The following is a 21112-nucleotide window of genomic DNA, read 5'->3' on the forward strand; positions in this document are numbered from 1 at the left end:
GATAGTGCTTTTCTAGAGGTGAGGATTGGTTTGGAGGTGGGCACTGCAGCCCGCTCCAGTGTTCTCGCCGGGAGAATCCAGGGACAGAGGAGCCTGGTGGGCTTCAGAGCCTGTGGGGCGGCAGAGTTGGACAGGACTGAGCGACTCAGCACACAAGGACGTGGGGTCTTCAGGAGATACTAGTCATGAAAGTGAAAGTGAATGGCTCAGTTGTGTCGACTCTTTGAGATCCCACAGACTGTAGCCCACCAGCCTCCTCTGTCCATGGGATTTTCCCAGGCAAGAATACTGGAGTGGGTTGCCATTTCCTCCTCCAGGGGATCTTCCCAACCCGGGGATCGAACATGGGTCTCCTGCACTGCAGGCAGATTCTTTACCAACTGGACCACGGGGGCAGTCGTGAGAGAAGTGCCTTATAAAGACTCCGGAGACCTCCCTCTCCCCTTGGACCACACGAGGACGGTGTCTGTGAGCCAGGAAGCAGGCCTGTCCTGGCACCCAGGCTGCCAGGGCCTTGATCTTGGACGTCCCAGCCTCCAAAGGGGAGAGAGAAACCTCTGCGGTGATGGGCGGCCGGGTCTGTGGTGCTGTGTGAGCCCGGCCCGAGCGGGCCCGGAGAGCAGTCACAGCCTCTCTGAGCATCAGTTCCCCGCTGTAAGCCTGGGAGTCCCGGCCACTTAGCTTCCTTGTGCTTACAACCACCAGCTCTTTCCGGTTTGGCAGGGACGGTCCTGGTTTTCAAAGTGCAGCCTTGCAGGACCCCTGAGGGCGGCCACAATGAGTACCAGAAATGGAGTGGCTGAAAACAACAGAGATGTATTCTCTCCCAATTCCAGAGGTCTGAAATCTAGATGTTGGCAGGCTCGGTTCCTTTCTGGAGGCTCCGAGGAGAATCTGTTCCACGTTCTCCTGGCTTCTGGGGGTGGTAACACCCCCTTGGCACGTGGCTGTGTCACTCCAGTCTCTGCCTCTGTCTTCACACAGCGTTCTTCCTCGTGTCTATCTGTCTCTCTGAATCCAGATTTCCTCTTTTCATAAAGATGCTGGTCGTTAACCAACCCTATTCTCATAACATCTGCGGAGGCTCTCTTTCCAGATAAGGTCACGTGTACAGGGGCTGGGGATCAGGGCTACGACATGGCTCTTTGGAGGCCAGAGCTCAATGCCCCTCAAGGACCAGGCAAGCTGGGCCAGTTGGTCAGCCTGTATACTCTGAAGTCCTGCAGTCATACAACTCCCACCTGTGTCCCCCCGTTAATCTGAGGTATCATTGCCTAGGTCAGTGGTTCTCAAAATGTGGTCCCTGGACCACCACCAGCAGGAGCAGCAGCCCTGGAACTTGCCAGAAATCCAGATGTCTTCAGAGAATCAGAAACTCCTGGGGGGGGGGGCGGGGGGGTGGTTTCCCTGGTGGTCCAGTGGTTGAGAATCTGCCTTTCGAGGCAGGGACAGGGGTTTGATCACTGGTCCAGGAACTAAGATTCCCACATGCTGTGGATCAGCTAAGCCCGTGCACCTCAGCTGTTGAAGCCTGCAGGCCCTGGAGCCCAGGCGCCACACCTGCCGTGTTCCACGATGGGAGATTCCCCGTGATGCAGGGAAGACCCTGACACAGTCAAATAAAAAAACAAACTCTGAGGCTTCCCAGGTTGCACTTGTGGTAAAGAATCCTGTTGCTAACACAGGGGACATGAAACACAGGTTCGATCCCTGGGATGGGAAGATCCCCTGGAGGAGAAATGGCAACCCCCTCCAGTATTCTTCCTGGAGAATCCCACGGACAGAGGAGCCTGGCGGGCTCTAGTCCAGGGGGTCGCAAAAGAGTCAGACACAGCTGAGCACACTGGGGGTGAGCCTACCGCCCCCCAGCCCCATGTGTTTTCCCGAGCCTTCCAGGCAGCTCTGGAACGGGTCAGGGTTTGAGAACCAGCGGTCAGCGGAGGAGCTGCCCCCGCAGGCATCGCAGGGGCGTCAGTGACGGCCCAGAGCTCTTCCTCTGGTCATTTTACAATTTCACGCGACGGTGCTCCAGTTACAGGCACAGAAAAGGCTGTGCCTCTGAATGATTTCTCTCTGGGATAATAACAATGCACACGTCAGAGCCGAGGAATGTAACCTTTCCAGCTGCGCCAGCTGTCAACACCAGGCTGGCCCTCCGCTTAAGCCTTTTAGGGTAAAGTTCAGGGCATGTCACCCTCACAGCCACACCACACGGAAAAGCCAGATGACTGTGTGGGTTTACTTGGACTCTTCGTTGGTCTGTTAATGATGGGAGCAGGGGGAGAAACGAAAATGATAAGAACACCAGGAAGCCAGCGAGTCGCAGCAGGCGGCCCTCCCGGTGGGCGTGGCTGCCAGGCAGGGCCGCTTTGCTTTTGGAAGTAATAAATCAAAGCTCTGCCCAGGCCTTTCTTGGGCAGCAGCAAGAACTGGGTGAAAGGTCTTGACTCCTGAGGCCATGATGTTTCCAGAATCCTATTCATGCCTTAAAAAGATGAGCCGGGGAATTCCTTGGCGGTCCAGCGCTTAAGACTCTACTTCCAGTGGGGCTTCCCTGGTGACTCAGCTGGTAAAGAATCTGCCTGCCATGCAGGAGACCTGGGTTTGATCCCCTGGTTGGGAAGATCCCCTGGAGAAGGGAAAGGCTACCCACTCCAGTCTTCTGGCCTGGAGAGTTCCGTGGACTGTATTGTCCATGGGATCGCAAAGAGTCAGACACGATTGAGCGACTTTCCCTTTCACTTCCAACGTAGGGGGTGAGGTTTTGATCCCTGGTGGGCGGACTAAGATCCCATATGACACGTGGAACAGTCAGAAAAAAATAAAATAAAAGGCATAAAAACAAAAGATATGTTTAAAGGAAAAAATGAGCTAGGTCCAGCATTCTTGCCTGGAAAATTCCATGGGCAGAGAAGCCTGGTGGACTACAGTCAGTCCATGGTGTTGCAAAAGAGTCAAACAGGACTTAGCAACTAAACAATAAAACAAGGAACTTAATGTTGATGGTTCCAAACTCATGTCTGTATCCATTAAACCAAAAAAAAAAAAAAAAAAGATGACCCAGGAATTCCCTGGCGGGCCTGAAGTTAGGACGACACTACTGAGGGCCTGGATTCAGTCCCTGGTTGGGGAACTAAGATACCAGGAAGCCGAGCGGCGCAGTCAAAAAAAGGCAGGGAAAAAAAAAAAAAAAAAAGATGAGCCAAGTGCATTTCCCAGGTTGTAGCAGAATGTGGGAGCTGGAGGGACCTGGAGGTGTGAGACGACCTCAGGGGAAGGACTGATGTCTCCATTTAGAGTCCGAGGGAATGCACTCTCTGTCCCTTGACCAGCGCTCATCCGCTGAGCAACCACAGGGGTCCATGGGGTGTGTGCGGACTGAGCGCTGTGACCAGGCGGACCTCTGGTGCGCGTGACCTGTGAACTCCTGCGGACTCACGTGTCTTATCATCTTGTGTTCTTGATACCTCGGGCCGGACTGGAAACTTCGTGGTAAACTTGTTTGTAGAGGAATTTGTGACTTTCCATCTTGCCCTTTTGGGATGTGCAGCCCAGGGGCGGCGATACGGCTGGAGTTCAGAGTCATCGACTGGGGCGGGAGTCGCCTGGTTGGGAACCTCGGAGCTTCAGCAGCAGTGGAGGCCCCGCCGAGGTGGGAGAGCTCAAGCCCGGGGGTCTGATCAGCTCGTTATCTGAAGGACAGTGGTCAGCACTGGTGCTGGGCTTTGGAAACAGCCAAGGTTTTCGTACCTATAGCCATGACAACAGTCCGAGGCAGAGAGGTCTTCTTGGTATAGGAATCAAGACCAGAGGCCATAAAGGAGTTGCCCAGAGACACAGACATTAGCTGCAGAGTTGGGACCATGACTGCAAGTCTTCATCTGACGCGCCACTCATTTGGGGGGTTCCCTGTGTGTTGGGGTCACATTCACACGTGGTGTAGTGTGAACAATGAACTGACTTCTGGGCGGGAGGGTGGGGGTCTCAGGAATCCGGCCCCTCCTCTGATAACAGATGTTAAGTTAGCTCTCAGCGTCTCTGCAGCCCTAACTGCAGAGCAGACTTCCCTGGGTCAGGCTAGGAAGCTGCCAGAGGTAAAAAGCGTAAGGACGGGACACAAAAACTTTACTCCTGTCAAGGTTTTTGACCTGATATGTAACTCTCCCCTCCTGGGGAGATGAAGGGGTGGGGTGAAGATGAAAATTCTAGAAGTTTAGAATTTTCTGAGAACGTTTCTGAAGATGTCCCCGTTTCCTGCTGACATGGCCGTTGTGGCAGCCTCTATTCACCCACACAACAGTCTCGGTCAACGGAGTAACCAGGGCAGCCGGAGACCTTCCGCCAGCAAGCCGCTCACGTGTGGCCAGAGCCCACAGGAGCTGGTAGGGTTTTCTCAGAAGTCCAGACTTCTCCAAGAATCATTTAACCTTTTTTCCATTTAGATGATCACCTAAAGGCAGTGCTTACTGTGGTCCTTTGACATCCTGTTAAGCGAGCCTCACTCTTTCCCTGTTTAGTTGCTCAGTCGTGTCCAACTCTTTTGTGACCCTATGGACTATAGCCCGCCAAGCTCCTCCGTCCATGGAATTTCCCAGGCAAGGATGCCAGAGTGGGTTACCATTCCCTTTCTCCAGGGCATCATCCCGAGCCAGGGATTGAACTCTTCTGCATTGGCAGGTGGATTTTTCACCACTGCTCCACCAGAAAAGACCGTCACTCCTTCCTTGTTAGATAAGGGGTGGACCTGAGGTTGATTAAAGCCCTTCCCAGTGTACTGTGTGAATGGTGAGGGGTTCCTCCACATTGCAGCAGACACAGGCCAAATTCCAGGGAACCTGTGTAGAAGGCAGCGCACGGGAGGGGTCTGCTACTCATCCACTCAACAAACAGCTGCCTGCAGGCTCCAGGTCACCATTGGGGAGCATGCAGGAAGAACCTTTAGAAATCAGTGAAAACTCTGGCAACACATTGTCCAAAAGTATCAGCTTTTCCATAGGTCTGGAGATGAAAGGCTCGCACCAGTTTAGGTTTAGGGAAACCGGCGGATTCCCAGCCCAGCAAGCTCCTTGAGGCACCGCCACTTGCCCCACTGCCAGGCGCCTCCTTAAGCAGCTGCAGGAAGGGTCAGGTTGGGATTGCTGATTTCTCAGCCCAGAATGTCACCATCTGCAGTTCCCTGAGAAACCCCCTCTGCAAGGCTTGTCTTTGACCTGACTCCCTTTTCCCCAGGGGTGTTTGTCAAAAACAATCAGTGGCAATTTATTTGATGCTGTTAAAGTGAAAGTTGCTCAGTCATGTCCAACTCTTTGAGACCCCATGGACTATACAGCCCAAGGAATTCTCCAGGCCAGAATACTGGAGTGGGTAGCCTTTCCCTTCTCTAGGGGATCTTCCCAACCCAGGGATCGAACCCAGGTCTCCCACATGGCAGAGATTCTTTACCAACTGAGTCACAGCAAATGTAAACAAGGAAGCTCTTAATTTTTTCACAAGAAAAGTTGGAAAATGAGATGCCTGAGGCCCTGAATAGGCATACTTATGATTTCTGAAGGCAGTGCCTTTAGGGTTTGTTGACTGGATTGGCCGAGGATGGCTCCCAAAGCCCAGCTTCAGCACCTAGTGGTGCCTTTTCCCGAAACAGGGTCCAGTGGAAGACCATGTTTATAGGGAAAATCAAAGAATTCAATTTGGGGCTTGATAAATGTGAGATCGTGCCTATGAGACATCTAAAAGAAGACAAGCCTGGAGCCCACAGAGGTGAGGGTGGAAGAAATGAATTCTGGTCTTCAGGGAACAGTGACAGACTATTTTTCTGGGCTCCAAAATCACTGCAGATGGTGACTGCAGCCATGAAATTAAGACATTTGCTCCTTGCAAGAAAAGTTATGACCAACCTAGACAGCATACTAAATGCAGACATTACTTTGCCAACAAAGGTCCATCTAGTCAAAGATGTGGTTTATTCCAGTAGTTATGTATGGATGTGAGTTGGGAGCACTGAAGAATTGATGCTTTTGAACTGTGGTGTTGGAGAAGACTCTTCAGAGTCCCTTGGACAGCAAGGAGATCCAACCAGTCCATCCTAAAAGAAATCAGTCCTGAATATTCATTGGAAGGACTGATGTTGAAGCTGAAACTCCAATACTCTGGCCACCTGATGCAAAGACCTGACTCAGTGGAAAAGACCCTGATGCTGGGAAAGATTGAAGGCAGGAGAAGGGAACAGAGGATGAGATGGTTGGACGGCATCACTGACTCAATGGATCTGAGGTTTGAGTAAACTTCGGGAGTTGGTGATAGACAAGGGAGGCCTGGTGTGCTTCAGTCCATGGGGTCGCAAAGAGTCAGACATCAGACACGACTGAGTGACTGAACTGGAGGAAACAGCAAATCAAGAAGGAAAAAGGGCCCACAGAGAGGTTAATGGAGGAGACAGCCAAGGAGACTCAGGTGGTGATGGTGAGCTGGAAGACCAGAGAATCCCTGGACAGAGGAGCCTGGCAGGCCACAGTCACAATGAGATGGACACGACTGAGTGACTGAACAAAAAACATGAATACACTGCTCCAAGCTTCCATGTACACAGAAATAACTTACCAGACGAGAAAGGTTGCCTGGATGAACTGGATCCAGGTTTAATGTGGCCCGTCTGGTGCCTCAGTTGGCGAAGAACCCACCCCCCAACACAGGAGGTGTGAGAGACGCGGGTTCCATCCCTGAGTCGGGAAGATCCCCTGAAGGAAATGGCCCCCCACTCCAGTATTCTTGCCTGGAGAATCCCAAGGACAGAGGAGCCTGGCTGGTTAGGCTACCGTCCATGGGGTTGTAAAGAGCTGGAAATGACTGAGCAACTAACATTTTTACTTTTTTTTTCCACATCCAGTGAGAGCACTGACACATAATATTACACCTAAGAATAAACCCTGTTAATAAGTAATGATACTACATTGCTAAAACGTATCTTTATTTAAATAAAAAGTACTTGGTGAAGTTCTTCTAAGGCTCAAATTTCATCCTGGAATGACGAGGCAAAAACACTTCAAAGATCCAAAATAACGGCATATTCTAAAAACATAACCTTTTCATTAAAAAGTCAATTACAAAGCAAAATTATATTTGATCAACAGAATCAGTAACATTTCCTTAAATGTTAGAAATGGCCCTATGAAATTTTACCTGGGAGAGGGCAGCATTTAACACATCAGTCAACTAAGCTAGAGCTGAGGTGATGGACACCAGGCAATTTCCATCTCTGGCTGTCCTTCCAAGCTGCTGCTTTCAGAGCAGGAGATCCGTGGCCCGGGTCTGCGGGAGGTTCGTGAACACAGAAGACTGACCAGGCAATCTTTCCTGTCCTTCACACTCCTGGAGGTTTGGGACGGTGACAGGTCAGTCTATTTCCTAACTAAGATCCTGTCTGCCATGGACATCAAGCTAAGTACAAAAGTGTCTCCCTACGCATCCTAAGAGACAAGCCAGAGGGAGCCCAGAAGGCCCTCAAGGAGGCCCGTAGTCCCACCTGCGAGAAACCCTCCACCCAAGAGGGGAACTTTGTGGGGTATGGGGGACACAGTCGCTACTGGGGAACAACTCCCCTCACAGATCTCCCCCAAGGCCACTCGACTTCAGACAAGTAGAGGCCCCCCAAATTCAGGCACTCTACCCCACTGCCCATGGCCGCCAGGTGGGCCGCTCGCCTCTGTCTGTGGCCACAGCCCCCAGCGGCTCCTTGCAATCCAACCCACAGGCTCCCGGGAGGCTGCGAGAGGTGCCCTCAGAGGACAGCTTTCTTCTTTACAAGCCACACTGAGAAGCACAAAGATGAAGGTTTGCAGCTATTTTATTTACAAGTATACATTTAACACAATGAAATAAACACTGATATATCGAAGCCTAGTTAATAGTAGTGTAACAATATGTATCATTTGGATGATTACATTATTTTAAACAACAAACTACACTGAAAAATTAATGCGATAAAATTCTTGGTCATAATATTATTAAGAAATACAATATATAAATTGAAAATATGATTGCTCAAAATTTGAAAATGGAAGTGAACTCATTTGGACAGAGTCAGAGTTGAACATAATCTGAAAGGAGGAGGTGGGAGAGAATCTCTGACCCAAATGAAATCTTTCAGGTTAACAGAAGAGAAATGAAGCAGTTTATCGTGAAGGATGACGGGTAGTTGGCTTCCTCAGGCGGGACTGGGCCCCAGCGTCCAGGTTCTGCAGGAGAATCACATCACCGAGCAGGAAGACTTTCCTTGTGAAGCGGCCCCATCGATTTTTTCTGCCTCCAAAATTATCCTTCTAAAAACGTCAACAGCAGTCTGAAAACACAAAGAAAACCAACTGGCGTTAGTTTTAAAGTGGAGCCGTGACTAACACGGGTTGCAGAGAGTCAGACAGGCCTCGGCGACCGAGACACACCAGGACCGAAGTCAGGCTCTGCCGCCGGACAGGAGGCAGCCTGCTGCCCAGTCCTGCGCTCGGAGCTCAGGGGTGGAGGCCACCGGCTGGAAGGTGCCCCAGCACTGCAGGAACCAGGGCTTCCACCTGCCCCGGAGACCCCTGTTTTCATCTGTCACCCCCGGGCTCCGGCCCGCTCCCCTCTGACCTTAGAGCCCCGTCTCCGCACCCCTCACCCCCTCACCCCCGGGGCTCTGGACTGGAGCAGGGCAGGGGCTCCTCCCGCCTCGCACCGCACCCCGCCCTTCACACCCTCTCCCCTCCCACCTCCTTAAACCCCTCAGCTCTGACTCTGAGGCTGTCCTCTCCGAACCCCGTCACGGTCACCCCGGCCCCTCTCTCCTGACGGCGCCTCCCAGCCCCAGGGCCCGGCCCTTTACAAGGCGCCCCTGTCCCTCAGGGCGGGAAGCCATCACTCGGCGCAGCCGTCAGTCCCCCTCATTTCAGGGCAGTCACTGTGATAACCCCGAAATGCCAGTTTTCAAAAGCCTCGCGGGGTAGCACCTACATCCTGTCATTACCAGGCACCAGCCCCCCATCTTGCTTTTCAGTTCCACCCAGTATCCTGCCGGCCAGCACACCTCAGCCCGCTTCCTCAATCCAACCACACTTCCCTGCCCTCCCTCCCGGGCAGGCAGAGGCCCCAGGCAGTCACTGTCCTTCCGCTCCCCGCACTGCCATCCGTCCGCCTGCACCCACACGGCGGGGGACACTCCCCCAGGGCCCCGAGTCCCAGAGCCCACCCACACTTCCCCGGTCCAGTCACTCCCCGGGATGAAGGGGTTGCGCCTCCTTCCACCGGGGTCTCTGAACCTCTGCCCCGTTCTCACCCTCGGCTGACGACTGCGTTCTACACAGAAGCAGCACCCATAAGCGAACTCATCCACCAATGACCATGCCCTTGAGTCTGGGCTCATCCACTCTGGCTCGCTCCTTCCTAGGATGGAATGACAGAGGCAGCCCCAGGCGAGCCCCAGCCAGCCCCAGGCCCAGCACTCTAGTCTAATCAAGGCCACTGGCTTCAGCAAGCACCCCTCTTTCCACATTATCCATTCCCCTTCCTTTGCCATGACTAAGCACTCATGTTATTTATTTATTTCATCCTAAGAAAAATGCCACAGGACGGGAAAAGGTCAGTTTTCATTCCAATCCCAAAGAATGCTCAAACTACCGCACAACTGCACTCATCTCACACGCTAGTAAAGTAATGCTCAAAATTTTCCAAGCCAGGCTTCAGCAATATGTGAACCGTGAACTCCCAGATGCTCAAGCTGGTTTTAGAAAAGGCAGAGGAACCAGAGATCAAATTGCCAACATCTGTTGGATCATTGAAAAAGCAAGAGAGTTCCAGAAAAACATCTATTTCTGCTTTATTGACTATGCCAAAGTCTTTGACTGTGTAGATCCCAATAAACTGTGGAAAATTCTGAAAGAGATGGGCATACCAGAACACCTGACCTGCCTCTTGAGAAACTGATATGCAGCTCAGGAAGCAACAGTTAGAACTGGACATGGAACAACAGACTGGTTCCAAATAGGAAAAGGAGTACATCAAGGCTGTATATTGTCACCCTGCTTATTTAACTTATATGTAGAGTATATCATGAGAAATGCTGGGCTGGAAGAAGCACAAGCTGGAATCAAGATTGCCGGGAGAAATATCAATAACCTCAGATATGCAGATGACACCACCCTTATGGCAGAAAGTGAAGAGGAACTAAAAAGCCTCTTGATGAAAATGAAACAGAGTGGAAAAGTTGGCTTAAAGCTCAACATTCAGAAACCTAAGATCATGGCATCTGGTCCCGTCACTTCATGGGAAATAGACAGGGAAACAGTGTCAGATTTTATTTTTTTGGGCTCCAGAATCACTGCAGATGGTGATTGCAGCCATGAAATTAAAAGATGCTTACTGCTTGGAAGTAAAGTTATGACCAACCTAGATAGCATATTAAAAAACAGAGACATTTACTTCGCCAACAAAGGTCCGTCTAGTCAAGGCTATGGTTTTTCCAGTGGTCATGTATGGATGTGAGAGTTGGACTGTGAAGAAAGCTGAGTGCCGAAAAATTGGTGCTTTTGAACTGTGGTGTTGGAGAAGACTCTTGAGAGTCCCTTGGACTGCAAGGAGATTCAACCAGTCCATCCTAAAGGAGATCAGTCCTGGGTGTTCAGTGGAAGGACTGATGCTGAAGCTGAAACTCCAATACTTTGGCCATCTCATACGAAGAGTTGACTCATTGGAAAAGACCCTGATGCTGGGAGGGATTGGGGGGAGTAGGAGAAGGGGACGACAGAGGATGAGATGGCTGGATGGCATCACTGACTCGATGGACATGGGTTTGAGTAAACTCCGGGAGTTGGTGATAGACAGGAAGACCTGGCGTGCTGCAATTCATGGGGTCACAAAGAGTCGGACACGACTGAGCGACTGAACTGAAGAAAAATGCACAGAAAAATGTGTGGAAAGACACACGCCAAAGTCTTACAAAGAGTACAGTGTGCCTGGAATCTGGCTTTCTGGATAAATCTTAGCACTCGCCTTGATTACCTGAGTGGTCTGACTCTGCCAAAGTGCATTCTCCTTCATCAGACTGCTGGAATACAGTTTGTGAAGGCCTCCACAGAAAATAAGCCAAAACTGCAAACACATCTCATAGTTCAGTAATAGTCAAAGTGCAGTATTCACACTGAGTTGATAATTTTTCTTTTTTTTTAAACCACCGTGTATTTTGTTATCAACAAATCTGGCTCAATTCCACTAAGGACAGTTTATTTTAAAATACTGGATTTTTGGTAAGCAGTATGAAGCTACCTTTGAAAACTTCGCAATAAAAAATTCGAGCAGTTTACACAGACTGGTCTCTAATCGTGTGACTACCGATGAGGTATCTCTTACTAGAGTATCTCTTCCTACACACTAGGTATCTCTTCCTACACACAGACCAAGAGTAGTGAGCATTCTAGTATGTAGTACCTGTGTGGACCAGAATCACCTACACCTCTCCCGCAGAGGTCAGAGGGACTTGGTTTCTCCCCACCTGATAGGAGCAGATTCGACAACAAGGTGAGACAAGGTCCCAGGAGCCATGAGCGAGGGCTGAGAAGAGTCCACACAACTGTGAGAACTGCGGCTTTCCAAGGATACGCATCCCATCGCTGTATGTACCTAACTGGGGGGCAAGAATCTTTCTACCTTAACGGATTATTTCACGTCAGATAAGGCGTTTGTTGATCTGATGAAGATGCTCAAGCAACCATGGCAACGGTGAGTTGGTTCATCTGACCCTTGAACTTGTCTGGGATGTCTGAGGCCACCATACTGCACCCTTATCTTCTTTTAGAGTTTCAGCTGATGGAATTTTTTCATTTTAACTTTAAGCCTTGAGCACAATTCCATCTTTCCTCCAGACACCAAAAAAGCAGTCTACTATCTTCTAAATGAAACTGAAAGGTTAAAGAGTAAATCTATCCAGAATTGTATTAAGAATCTTAAGCTATATAACACAAACTAGACAGGACAGGCCTACAACCTCAGACCAAAACGTAGTTCAGACAAATCCTAAGCCAACTAGGCCACTCTCAGTGACCACAGCCCTAGGTCACTCTCAGAAGATAAATTAGCCTGAGGCTTGCTAGGCAATTCCTCTTGATTACATGCAGGCAGGGTCCATGAAGTGTCTACACCTTTGAGGCTGCTGGCAAGTGTAATAAAGCACCTGCCAGACGCGTCCAGAACAGCACACACACGAACACACAGCAGAGGGACCACAGGCACCCACAGAAGAATGGGACAGCGGCTGACGCCTGCGTAATCGTCAAGCTGGAAAGCGTAACTGCTCTTGGATCCTCAGATTTTCATCAAAGAACCAAAACAGAGGGAAGTCAGTAAACAGACCGACGAAAGCGGAGGGCCATCCAACCGCACTCCTCACGCCCAAACATGTTTAAATTGAGATACAGCTGTCACAAAACATATATTCCAGGTGTACAACATCATGACTCGATGTAAGAACGTACTGTGAAAGGATCACTGCACTAAGTCTGGTTCACAGTCACAATTTGTTTTTTCTTGTGATGAGAACTTTTAGGATCCACTCTTTTCTTAGCAGTTTTTAAATACACCACATAGTCACCATGCTGTATATCACATGCCCAAGATTTCTTTATTTTATACCTGTATACTTTCTAACCCCTTCAAATCTTGATAATGTAAATTTTCAGGCACAAAGAAAAATGGGGTCAACTGTAACCACTGGGCTCTGCTCCTGAGTTCAACAAATGTTAACATCCGTGCTGTATCTGCTTGCTTTCCCTCTATCCATCTACCCATCTATTTCATCTGAAACTAAGTTGTAGGCATTATGAAACTTGGCCCCTAAATACTCTGGTTTGCATTTTCTAAGAGTAAGGATATAGTCTCTCCTAATCCCAACACCATCACTACACCTAAGACAATCATTTCCAAAACGTACTCAAATCTCTCCAACTGACTGGAAACGTCTTTCACAGTAGCCATTTTAGACCAGATCCATTCAAGGTTCACAGAGATATTTAAATACAGAACAGTCTCCATCTCCCCCTCAGGAAAACTTTCATCTCTATGACACCTTGGTCAGGCACAGGTCTTCTCATCTATCAGAAAGCAAGATAGAGAGGAGAGAGAACTAGATCTGGGTTAAATTCAAAATTCAGTCCAAGTTCTTACACCACCTGCAGTACAGAGTGATCTTAAAAAGGTTATTCACCTCTTGGATCTTAAATGCCTCACTTCTAAAATGAGACAGATCAACTAGATGATCTTAAGGGTAGATAAGACACTCAATGTTTGGTTTAATTCAATTAGAGATAATACAGGTATCTCTTACTATCCCAACTGGATTCTCACTGTCTGGATGTGTGTGTTAGTTGCTCAGTCATGTCCAACTCTGCAGACTGTAGCCTGCCAGGCTCCTCTGTCCACTGAACTGCTAGGCAAGAATACTGGAGTAGGTTGCTATTTCCTTCTCCAAGGGATCTTTCCAACTCACGGATTGAACCCGGGTCTCCTGGATTGCATGCAGATTCTCTACCGTCTGAGCGGTAGGGTCTGCACTCAGAAACTAAACAACTGCAGATAAATGTCTTGCTATCTACAACCCAGGAGGCAACCGCATAGTTAAGTTCCCTCACCTGGTGACACGGGGACAAACAGATCTGCCTGTCAGGGGATCCCTGGGTTGATCAGGCACCTACTAGAAACAAAACCACTGTATGTACAAAATCAGTCGCTGGACACTGTGGAGAATGTGAAGCTCAGTGATACTGTCCTTGAATCTCAGGATCAAACAAAGGGGATCAGAGAGAAGACACTGATTTTGGCTGGAGGACTCCTGAGGGCCAAGGAGGAGGTGGGATTTGAGTAGCGGCTCCAAGGGCAGGGGTCTTGGTGGGGAGCGGGGGCAGAGCTGGGGAAGGACAGCCCACTGTCCTCAACCACAAGCCCTACTCCCCACCCCTGAACTGTAGTTTCTTACAAAATGCAAGCCAATTCGCTTTATCTGAGGATCAGACAAGATGACATGTTGAAAAGACTAAGTATGCAGCCAACCAGAGAAAGCGCGTTTCCCGCTAGAGACAGGAGGACACGGGAGGCGGCTGCAAGCCCACGGTGCTAAGGGGAGCGGGAGGGGCTTGGCGGGCCTGCCAAGCACAGGATGCGGTGGAAGACACTGGGAGAGTGCGAGTCACACCCTGCACTCATCACCACGCTGAGCGCTTTGGGGCTTATTCGACAGACGACGGGCAACCCACTGACAGTTTTTATGTGAGTGACATCATCTGATCTGCAGCGAAAAGAAACACTGGTGAGCACGTGGAGGCAGGAGGCAAACCGGGCCGCTCTGGGTCTAAAGGAAGGAAAAGGAAAAAGGGGACACGGGAAGCCTGCTGCCATAGAACTGACATCCCTCCTCAACATGCCTGTAAAGAAGCATCTGCCTGCAGGGCTGACACCGGTGAAACATGCTTGTGGACTGGTTCTTACTGGTTCCTATGTTTAAAAACAACACATACATCTAACTCACTTTACCCAACACAAAAAGGGAGGAGGCACAAGAACAAAATTATTGCCAAAGTGATTTAAAATCATTCTTGTTTCTTTTCTACACCTGGACTTAGTTCTGTACCAGACTTTACCATGAAACAAAAATAAAACTACGTGTTGGCAAAGGAAGTACTGCCTCTACATTAATTAATTTCTATTTATCATACAAATATTCTAGGTCCCATCATACTTAGAACGCTGACTGAATTAAAGTATCAACAGCTTTTTATCTTCATAAAGCAACCCAGAGCTGGATACTCGAGGTGGTGGGAGGAGGAAGACTGAACAGGAGTGGTGAAGACGGCAGGGAGACGCTGACTCAGCAACACAACCGCCCACCACTGAGGGAATACGGGGCAACGTGAGTTTTAAAAACCACGTACCTGATTTTCTTTAGCAGAAGATTCCAAAAACGCTGCGTTCCAAGACTCTGCTAACGCTTTCCCTTCTTCATAACTGATCACCCTAACAGAAACGGAAAATTCTGGTTGAAGTGCTTTGCCCTTTATCACGTAAGCTATGTATGACTGACTGATGGGGCAGTCAGCTCGGTCTCATCCAGAGTGCACGCAGAGTCTCGGCCACCCTGAGCTGGGGCAGAGCGGACACTGCCTGATGGGGCCGCCCAGCTCCTGCAAATCCCCTATGGTTTGGAGAACAGGACTCCGGCCTCCGCCACAATCGACTACTTTCTCAGCAGCTCGGCTGTAAGCCCCCAGAGACGGGCAATTCTGAAAGGGCCCACGGGGCCCTCCTGCTGCCCACGGGCTGGGTCTTCCCATCTGGGTCTTCCTCCAGATGCTGAGCTCCCCAGGAACAGGGTCCTCAGCCTGGTGCTCAGAAACTGTGTTGACTAAACCAGCACTACCATTGTCTTTTTAGTCTGCTTTGTGCAAAATGGTAAAAGCATCTGAAGATAATTTTCTACAGTGTGTGCCCTCTTTTTTAGAGGAAACATTTTCCACGATGGGTGAGATTTTTTACTGCAGTTTTGTTTCTCTTATGCAGTCATCGCCACACTTCTTAAAACAGAAATGCTACAGCTAAAAATATTCTGGCTTTAAGAACAATTAAAAACAGAACCTCAGTGACTACATCACTTCATACAGCAGTATTTAGAAGCTACATACCTTTCCATATGTAGGTCTTTCTTATTCCCAACCAACATAATAGGGATTCTGTTAACACAAGGGGAAAAAAGCCAAAGTACACTGGTCAGTGCCCGATTTGATTGTTCGGATGATACTAGTACATCTAAAAAAAGAGATGAACAGTCGCTACTTACTGTACTTTCCCCACCATATCCAACAATTTGCCATGGATAACTTTGATCACTTCAAAACTATAAAACAAAAAGCATGAAATCAGATGCTACCCATTTTAATGGTGACATTCTAAAATGGTTGTTATCGATATTTATATTGCTAACAATAGAAAATGTCATAGACTCACCATTTTTAATATAAAGTAAACTGAACACAAGGAATTCCTTTATTTTTTTCTAGCATTCTTTTTCATATGCGTATGTATTCAACACTCGTAGCCCTTACTGAGAATATTCAAGGTGGAACAGGCAAGATACTTAAATGGGAACGTTTACAACTGGGCTGATTTAATCTCTGAATAAAACATTTGTAGAATGTTCCTTGGCAATCAGCCCATGCTCCACACTAATAAGGTAAAAACACAGAAAAATAAGTCAATTAAGTATTTCCCATTTTAATTAGCAGGAAAGCTCAGATCATGTTCATTCACTATTCTGGGCAGTCTGAGGTAAAGACATAGTTTTTTATTCCACTGGTGCAAGAGAACATTGAATGGGATAATTTTTTCCCTTAACAACCTGTCTGCTCCACCAGACAACCACTAAAAACCATTAAAGTCTGATTGTTACTACTGCCAATTCCAGCATAATCCCTCAGAAGGATTAATGTCACCTAAGCACGGCAAATAAACTCAAGCAAGAAGTAGTATGCCTTACCTTTTGATTGATGTAACAGAATACACAAGAATATAACCATTAATATCTATGGAGTATGTCTGAGGAAAGATGGAATATTCATCCTGTGGAAGAAAAAATAATTACGTTTGAGTAAAGTCTTCACATGGGGCTTCCCTGGTGGCTCAGTGATTAAAGAATCTGCCTGCAACTCAGGAGACCTGGATTTGATCCCTGAGTTGGGAAGATCCCCTGGAGGAGGAAATGGCTACCCGCTCCAGTATTCTTGCTTGGAGAATCCCATGGACAAAGGAGCCTGGCCAGCTACAGTCCATGGAGTCACAAAAGAGCCAGACACGACTAAACAACAACAAAGTCTTTATATAGGGTAACAAGCAATCTGGACTATCACATGGTCAAAGAAATCAAAGCAAACAAAGTAGATTATTATTTTAGACACATAGCTTTTATACACCCAAGATTTAAGGCTGGTTTGAGGGCAATAATATGCTTTAAGCCAATAAATGGCTCAGGCTAGTTTAAGACTTTCTAGGGACGGCTAACGTCTACTGCGGTTTGTGAGAGAGAAGGAATGAAGACAGATTCCATGATCCTGTGTCAAGGAAAAGCACCACCACATTTTTTACGGATATAAAGCCCAGAGTCCCTTAGGCCTCGCAGAAAATTTACGAGTGCTCTAGTTTATCCCATAAATGTGTATTTTCACCTATTTCCCACACATGAGTCACAATGGCCTGGGCCCAGTTCATGGGTCGTTAATTGGTTGCTACCAGCACTTGGAAAAAAGAGGATGACTGAGAAAACAACACACCAGACTCAAGTCAGCATACTCAGACGTTTTAGGATTGAATGAGCTATTTATTGAGCAACTTTAGGAATTAAAGGCACACCTTATGCCACCGCCCATTAGGACCAGTTTTGTAAAGCTTTCTGAAGAACCCTGGTGCTTTGCGCACACAATTATTTAAAGCACACGGAAGTGCCTAACATCAATGCAGGATTCAAGAGTGCCACTGTCTGGTACAAACATTTCCTGCTCAGCTGAAATACAGCTGTTACTATACCATCCCATCCCAAGCTCTACTGTAGGAGAATCACACCAAGCCAGCCTCACATAAAGTAACTGTCTGTTAACTGTGCAGTTCCAGTGTGGTTATGACGATGACCCTGAATCACTGCCTATGCTAATGTGTCTTTAAAAAAAAAGAGAACTATCAATGCTCTGATATTAATCAGGAAATAGCATTTCAACATCACAGAGCTTACTACGTATGCAAAGTAAAACCATTAATTATTAGTACAATTATGATTAATTCACTTTAGTGTTGATGTTGAAAATCAAATTATTAATGGAATGACATCTTTCTACGCAGATTAAAACAAAATTTCAAATGCTTTTAGTCGAGAGTTCAGCTACAGCAGACTCAAAGTTAAAAATTCTATTTTCCCTGAAGCAAAGGCGAGGGAAAAAAGAAAATAATAATCATATTCAAGAGGCACAGTGTGAAAAAACTAGTGAAAGTAAAACAGGAAAAAGATCCTCAGCTTTAACAATGACCAAAGAAGACAAAATTCCTAGGAATAAAATCTAAGAAAATAGAAGTGTAATATATGGTCCAGCTGAAGAAAATCTTAAAATAGTCCTAAAAGATAAAAAGACTTAAATCAGCCAAAGAATGTGCCACAGACTTCAGCAAGAATATGCAGACTCGTAAGGATATCTATTAATTAATCCTAAATTATACATGAATGTAACATACTCCTGATGACAAGTATACTTCCTGAGAAAGAATAGCAACTGCACAGCAGGTGGGTGGAAACTATAAAGCTAGAGATTAAAACAGAGCAGGACTACATCTCATGAATGGAGCAGACTGGGAAGTCTGTAAAGACCCAAACAGATCCAGGAAGTAGGCATGTAACACTGGCATTTCAAATCAGTTAAGGATGAAAGGTAACCCTCAACAAGCTGTACACCAAACAAATGCAGAGCCACCTGGGGGTAAATGACTAAGCTGGATCTCTAACTCACACCTTAGCAAAAGTGTATTCCAGAGGAATGAAAGATTTGAAGATGAAAACTGACACTGTGTACGCAGTGGATGGGAGAATGAAAAAACAACAACAACAGTCTTGGTTAAAAAGGGATTAATCAACTCAACTCTATGCAAATGAAGAAGTTCTTCATGGCTAAAAGTCTTTCAAACAAAAGGAAGACTGAAAACAAAACCTCAAAGCTCAGCTCATATACTAAATGCTAATTTTCTTCACATATTTTTTTGTTTTTCTTCACATATTAAGGGATCTTTAAAATCAGCAAGCAAAGACCATCCTCCCAAAAGACAAGGGTGACGTACATGAATAGACAAGGTAATTCACAGAACGGAAATACAAATGTCCTCAAACACAGGAAAATAAGATCAAATTCCTTAATAAGAAAGATAATTAAAATGACACTGGGATACTATTTTTCACCCAGCAGACTGGCAAATATAAAAAAAATTGGCCACACACCGTGTTGGTGAGGCTACAGGGAAATAGGTAGTCCTGTTGACTGCTGCCAAGCAGGTGACCCTGTGGGTCCAGTAGCCCCCCCCACCCAGGAAATCTTCTTATATATGTGCCAGATATAACCACCTTTCTAAAACAACACAACATATTGACTGCAGCACTGCTGGTGGTGGCCTGACCGGAAACAACCTAATTGCTGATCAATAGTTAAAATTATGATGTATCCTGGGCTTCTGTGGCAGCTCAGTGGTAAAGAACCTGTCTGCCAATGCAGATGTGGATTCAGTCCCTGGGTAAGGGAGATCCCCTGGAGAAGGAAATGGTGACCCATTCCAGTATTCTTTGCCTGGGAAATCCCACGGATAGAGGAGCCTGGTGGGCTACAGTCCATGGAGTTGCAAAGAGACTCCACTCACTGACTAAACAACAAATGATATATCCAAACAATGGGCTATTATGCAGCCCTGGAGGGGCGGGGCAGACTGTCTGTACCGATACAAAATAATCTCCAAGATGGAGATACAGAAACACATTACTTTTTGTGTAGAAAATAAAAGAAAAAAAACTTAAAATGAAATATATTTGCATGTTCATGTATAAAAGAACTTGGAAGTGTTTACTAAAAACTTACAATGGGTCACTGCTGGCAGAAGGAAGCTAAGACAGCTATAATAGAAAGATTTGAGTTTGACTATTTACCTTTTTGTGTTATTTTATTTCTATTAACATGTACATGTATTATTATTTTTAGATGACCTTAAAAGACAAAAAAAAGGGGGGGGGAGTGGGAATTTGACATTAAAATTGACTGTCTCTGACTCACTTGTCATGAGTTTACTTAAATTAGACCAAAACAAAATATTTCATGCAAAGTAAAAATAACCAACTTGTATTTACCATGTTCATCACCATCCCTAGCTGGGCAATTAAATCAGCTGCATAAAATAAACTACTACATAAACAGTACTTGCTATCATATACTGCTATACAGTAATTGATTACATGTAATTTTACTCTTCAAATGCATGAGTGAACAAATTTACTACAAACTGCTTCTAAGGAAACTGCCCTTTAATCATTTTTCCTTGCTACCACGGTCTTAACTCCAGAGCCAGCCCATAGGAATCCAACTTAAAAACAGCTCCTAGAGCAGTAAATGTAAGTCCCACGTCATCTAGTTTCTACAGAATGAGGGTGGGGCCATGGTACAAGAAACACCGTCCCAGCTGTACCATCCTGAATGGTATATAAACACCAGCACAGTGTTTAATGGTCTCCCAAGTATGAATACAGCCTTCAGAACTATTAGCCGCAACGAGAACAAGTTATTCAAAGCACCTAATCTGGGTATATTCTGTGCAGAAATTCTCTACATATTCTGAGCCGGTGGTAACACAATCCAAAGGAGCAAGACAGCAGGGCTCAGGACTTAGCCCATGCTCCTGTCACACTCACACCGGACACAGTCCCTGGGAGCTCTGGTCCTTTGGGGGCCATTCTTTGTATCACCCGCTCATTAAAACAATTAATGGCAAAGTGTACGTTTATGCTTTAGAGCAAAACAAAACCTCATAGAACACACCCAGAATAAGGGCCTATCCCAGGGGCTTTCTACACTGGTTTCGAAGCCACGTGATCAGTCATCTATGGTCAGTCGTCTATGAGGTCGGTCACTGGTGGAGATTTCTGTTGTTCCAGTAGGCTCCCACTCTGCAATGGGCAGGGACCCCATTGACTGAAAGCCTAGAATGGCTCCGCTGTAAGAAAATCCCATGAGGTCTGAAGACGAAAGCCCAGCAAATCCACACGGACGTTGAGAGAGCGAGCTGGGTGTTACAGCTCTCTGACACACACATTTGCTGTATCTGAAGCTTCCAGAGAGGAAACTCCAGGATTCCCTGCACGGCCAAAATGACTCAATACAACTATTCTCTTGCTTCACTGGCTGAGGGGCAGGGTGGAGGGGGGGAGCGGTTACACTTTCCTTCTTTGTTCACTTCAAAATATAAAGCAGAGGGAATTCATTCCAAACCCAGAAGGCAGGCCACATCCCTCTAGGTCTATCCCAGTTTTCCCAGGTCC

At 47.1% G+C, this 21112-nt stretch overlaps 1 protein-coding gene across 1 annotated transcript in view; it reads right to left on the reverse strand.

Annotated features, from left to right (window-relative positions):
• Positions 1–7824: 7824 nt before the first annotated feature.
• RHEB (Ras homolog, mTORC1 binding) overlaps positions 7825–21112 on the reverse strand; it is a 52486-nt gene continuing 39198 nt past the window's right edge. Inside the window, exons 4-8 of the mRNA XM_065939485.1 lie at positions 16541–16623; positions 15845–15901; positions 15690–15737; positions 14943–15024; positions 7825–8335 (exon numbers count right to left, since the gene is read on the reverse strand). Coding sequence (XP_065795557.1) covers positions 8243–8335; positions 14943–15024; positions 15690–15737; positions 15845–15901; positions 16541–16623 — 363 coding nt within the window. The 3' untranslated portion in view covers positions 7825–8242. The remainder of the gene's footprint in view (positions 8336–14942; positions 15025–15689; positions 15738–15844; positions 15902–16540; positions 16624–21112) is intronic.

Source organism: Muntiacus reevesi, chromosome 6 (assembly GCF_963930625.1).
Source record: "Muntiacus reevesi chromosome 6, mMunRee1.1, whole genome shotgun sequence".
Taxonomy (NCBI): domain Eukaryota; kingdom Metazoa; phylum Chordata; class Mammalia; order Artiodactyla; family Cervidae; genus Muntiacus; species Muntiacus reevesi.